Raw genomic sequence first — 4,879 nt, 5'->3', positions numbered from 1 at the left:
TTCGGGCACTTCCCTGCTGCAGCTTCAAGGGTTCTTCCCCGCTTTCTCGAAGGCTGCAGCCGGAGCACCGAGGTGAAGGCGTGCACGGCGCAGTCCCACATGCGCTGGGGCCTTGCCCACTGAAAGCATGCTCCCCGCACGCTTCCGAGCAAGCTCTCCTCCCACTGCCTGCTCTGGAGCGAACTGCTGACGAGTCACTAACTGAGTCAGGAGGTAAAAGTGGCGATTGCCTCGCCTCCCTGGGGTGCCTGCCACACCAGCCGTGCTTTCCACGGGGAGCCTGGCTCTTTCCCCTTTACGACTGAGCCTGATGCCCCAGTTCGGTGCCTTTGGCTGAGATTGCAATCCGGATCATGTGGGAGAGTTCAGCCTCGTGGGGTTTTGTGCCGGAGCAGGGTGTTGGCCCCAGTCGCGTGGGTAGGTTCCTGTTTTTGAAGCATTAATGTTTTTTTCTGACAGTCCAAATTCCCCATTGCAGTCTGAGGCCGCAGTTTTCTCTACTTCCCTGTGCTATGACGTGGGGCGCCTTTATCAAGTCTGTGAAGCATGCTCCGTGGGGAGGAGTGTGCAATTACACATAACTACCATCTGGCACGGTCGGATCCTGGAAGAAGGCACGGCTCCACATGCCTCCTTGACATTTGCTATCCTTGGTGCTGCCGAAAAAAAACCTCTACAAAATGCTGCTATTTTCCTGTTTCTGGCAATTACGAAAATAGCCCGTAAAACACACTGCAGCGTTAGCCCCAGTGCCAGAGGATGTTGCTGTTTGCTTACGGCGGTAGGGGAATTACACGGTGCCAGTGATGGTTGGGACTGGTATGCAGAAAGAGTTTAACAGGAGACGTGCTTGCATGAGCGAGCCAGCGTATCGCGGGCACCCGTCACAGGAAATAGCTCTGCCTGCTTCCCTCCCCAGAGGGAAGTGGCTGCTCAGCTCCGTTGTCTGTTTTAATTCCATTTCAGGCAGCTGACAAAGGAAGTAGGAAGAGATACGAGCCAGCAGACAAAGACAGGCCGACCTCTCCTCCAGCCAAACGGGCGAACCTGTCACCTGACAGAGGTGAGACATCAGCCGTCCCGGGGACTCCTGGCCCGGCTGGGTTCCTGCTCTGCCGCTCGAGGCGGCGCTCCAGCGACAAATGTCCCGTGAAAGTCGCTGCTGCAAGAGTCCACTCGCTGGAGAGGTTTATTGCAGGCATGTGTCCTTCCAAAACCTCAGAGTGTGCGATTGCCACCAGATAATGCAGGCGTCCTGCTGCAAAAACACGGTGGAGGTGAGACGCTCCGGTGTGTGAAGTAAGCGAGGTGAGGTCAGCCCTGGGCAGGCCGAACCCGGCCTTGCCTAGCTGTCTTGTGGTGCACGTTGTGAGTACCTTGGCTCCACTATGTCTGTGTAAGTCCACTGCGGGGGAAAAAAAAAAAAGCCCTGGCTCTGAAGACACAGCGTGCTCGTCTCCGCTGTAGATACGCATCCATCCCATAGCGGCCTCCTGTTCTCTAGTAATGTCGTTGGATGTGGCTGTGGAAGTCATAGGGTTTTCCCTTGCTGTATCCCGGGGTCTCCTCTGCCTTGTATTTCAGTGCATCGCGATGGATCTTAGTTCTCCTGATAGAAAGGTTTGTGGCAGTGCTTAGAAAGGGCACACGGGCTGCCAAGGCTCTGGGATGGATGCAATAATTGGCTAGATCACCCATCCTGCGAAATGAGACGATTTCCCCACTTGTGTGTGGCACAATCTGATCTGCCCGGTATGTTTAGAAAGACACGGGCTTTCCAAGTGTTCTCCTGTGTCTGAATCCTCAGCAGCAGTAGGAGCACCTCAGAAAACAGAGCTAGCACGCTGCATCGAGAGGGACCTAAATGCCACGCTCCAGCCTCTGCTGTCGCTGCTGAAAAACAAAGAGGGGGAGTCGTCAGCCAGAGGTGCTTGGTTTTGACGTACAAGCCAGCATTGACACGTGATGTTGTTTTCCCTGTTGTCTCGGCTGTAGGTGTATCTTGTTGACTCTGGGTGCCGGCCAGAAAAAATTTCTGTGCTAATAGCCTGGTTGCATTCAACTCCTGCAAAGGCAGCATGGAAGGGACTGGGTGAGGTTGAAGTTCACTAGGATCTAGTTCACAACTACTGCTGAGCTGCAGACAAATGAATGGGCCGACCTAGCAAACTGTGCTGATTTTGTAGATACATAGATGTAGATGTAATTATATACTTTATTTGTTGTCTGTACGTTATAAAGCATTTTTAAGCAGTGGCAAATGGGACACAAGCCCTGAAGGCAACTCAGCCTGACCTCCCAGTGGCAAGCGTACCCTTGACTGAATTGGGACTGAGCAAGGGGCACCCTCCGGCGTGCAGCTTGCGCTCCAGTGTCGCAGCACAAAGCTGGTCGGGGTTTGTGCCCCGAGTCTCGCTTCCCTGTTCTGTAGCCTTGCTGCGATCAGATCTGCAGTGTCTGCAGCCTTGTCTTTCCCACGGTGTCAGTCCTCAGGAGCAGAGGGCTGCCCTAACACACGCAAGCGGCTGCTGCTCCAAAGAACTGAGTGCCTTTGCTCTCTGGAGTGCTACTGAAAGTTGAGATCAGCAGCCGCCAGCGTTACTGTCCCGGCGCAGTATAGCAGGGCGTGCTGCTCGGCTCGTCCCCGGGGCTCACGGGCAGCCCTGCGGGCACACAGGCTGCCTTCCAGCTATAGTTGCCTCTCCGTGCGCTGGGATAACAGTGGTTGGGAAACCCGCTGCAGGAAAGCTGGATAACGCTGTTGCAGGACCCCCGCGGGCTTCCCGCCGCCGGCGAGTCCCCACAGCAGCTCTGTTCCGGCAGGGCACGATGGTTCGGTCTGTGCTGAATAAACACGGGGGTGATGCTGCCCGTGGATTTGCCCCAGCTGGCTCCGAAAGCGGCAGAGCTGCACTCGCGCAGCACTCTTTCAGCAAATACACCCTGTTATCTGGCCAGCGCGGAGCCAGCTCAGGTGCCGCTGTGCCCATTGCGCACAAACCGAATGATCTGCCGGGGGGATAATGGAGCACTGACTCGGTCCGCGAGGGCCGGCCCTGCCCCGCAGGTTTGCAAGCAAAGCACGGCCTAAAAGTGCAGCGGAGGAGCCTTGTTCCAGCAGCCGGAGGGTGAGGAGGGGGCCGGTGCAGCTCCCCGCAGGTGATGTTTTGTACAGCTGACCATGGGGCGCAGCCTCGACCAGCTTTTCTGCTCCCCCTGAAGACAGGGTGCACAACAGAAGGTTCCTTTTCTGCCTGCTGCTGGACTTGGCTTTTTGCTGGCAAGATCTGGGTGGTCTGAAGAGAGCAGCCTTACACTGCTGAGATGGTACGGTGGGCAGGGTAGCGACCCGTACCTTGGAGATGAGCGAGAACGTCTCACCTTCTCTTCTCCCGATAGGCTCTCGCGACAGGAAGGCGACCGGGAGACTCTCTTCACCCAAGCAAGAGCGACAGAGGGGCCAGAACCCGAAACCTTCTCCCGCGCAGACAGACAGGTCAGTGCCTGCTTGTTCTCGTGGCTCTCTTGTGGGCCAGGCTGGGGCTCACACTTCTCCAGTGGTTCGGTCCCTCCTCTCGGAGCAGCTCTGAGGCTGTAGTTTCCAGTTGTCATGGAGGCACAGCGAGAGGAAGGACGCGAAGCTCCCTGGGCAGGAGCCAGAGGTGCTCGGGGTTCACGTGGAAGCCACCGGCTCAGCCGTTCCAGCTCAGAAACGAGCAGGAGCCTGGGGGTTTTCCTGAGGTCAGTCCCAGGAAGAGGAGCCAACTGGGTTAGGTGCAAGCTCAGTCATGCCAGTGCCTCTGCTTCTCGCTAGCGCTGCGTAGTGCTAATGAGAAAGAAAGTACAACCCCTTCACCCCGCCGCCGAGCTCCTCGTGGCATCTGGCTCGGGTGCCTGGTTCCCTTTCTTCATAGCCTGGCATACGCTCAGCCGCTCGCTTTGCTGCTGTGAGATGTTAAAATGTGGCCCCTGCGTGAGACTGAATGGCGACTAGCCCCGGCTTTGCGCTTTTCCATCCCCTCTGGTGACAGGTGACCAGCTCGCGTCCGATTTCTTGGCAGTCTGCACCCGCTGCTCTGCTGGGAAAATCCCATTGCAGAACTGGATGCGTGGCTCCGGGGGCCTTGGGCTGTGCTCCGCTCGGAGCCCTTTGGCTAAAGGGTTGTGGAGCACCTTCCGCGGCACACCTAAAGCTTCCTCGGTCCTCCTTGCCCGTAGCCAGCCAGCGCCGCTTTGCATTTCTCTAGTGTCATCTCTCCGAGGATCTCTGTGAGCAAACGGACACAGCCCTCCCTGTCCCGCACCCCTGCGTTCGTTGGCCGGCAGGACTTGTGTCATCCCCTCTCCCCAGCCTGGGGCACGAGCAAGCCTCAGTTTCTGTGTGTCAGAGTCTTCCCAAACCAAAACCTAGCCCCAGCTGCCGCAGCCCTGTCCTCCTTCAGGCCCTGAGGTCCTGTTTTCTAGCAGTGAAGAGGAACCTCAGCCTTTCCAGACCGGTGGTGTTGACCGCATCCTTGGTTCTTGACCCTCTTCTGCCTACTGCTCTTTGGTTTGGCAGTGTCGCGCGGTGGGTTCGATGTGCCCTGGCCACGGGGGTGGTTAAGGGACACGCCGGCTTTCTCTAGGGCAGCCAAATGGTAGGTCCGTCTCCTGTTTTGAACTCCTCGGGGTTGTCTGGGTCATGCTTGCGTAGCCCCGCTTCGCTCAAGTGTAGTACGAAAGGGTGCAAAGCGGCATTAACAGAGGGGACGGTGACTCCATCTGCCAGCAGGCTGGCAGCCGCGGTGGCGCGGGCTTATCCCGAACGGTCCAAGTCATCAGAAGGAGCCGGCCGAGGTTCAGACTGCGCCTTCGGTGCGTTACTGAGCCAGCAGCGCTG

General features: G+C 57.5%; 1 protein-coding gene across 1 annotated transcript in view; it reads left to right on the top strand.

Moving 5' to 3' along the window:
• ZC3H18 (zinc finger CCCH-type containing 18) overlaps nucleotides 1-4,879 on the top strand; it is a gene marked incomplete at its 5' end in the record, with an annotated part of 41,681 nt that overhangs the window by 35,728 nt on the left and 1,074 nt on the right. Inside the window, 2 exon segments of the mRNA XM_009318872.1 lie at nucleotides 967-1,063; nucleotides 3,400-3,496. Of these exon segments, the coding sequence (XP_009317147.1) occupies nucleotides 967-1,063; nucleotides 3,400-3,496 (194 nt within the window).

Source organism: Pygoscelis adeliae, unplaced genomic scaffold, assembly GCF_000699105.1.
Source record: "Pygoscelis adeliae isolate BGI_AS28 unplaced genomic scaffold, ASM69910v1 Scaffold682, whole genome shotgun sequence".
Taxonomy (NCBI): domain Eukaryota; kingdom Metazoa; phylum Chordata; class Aves; order Sphenisciformes; family Spheniscidae; genus Pygoscelis; species Pygoscelis adeliae.
Note: the sequence above shows the minus strand (reverse complement) of the source record. Positions and strands in the feature narration are given on the sequence as shown.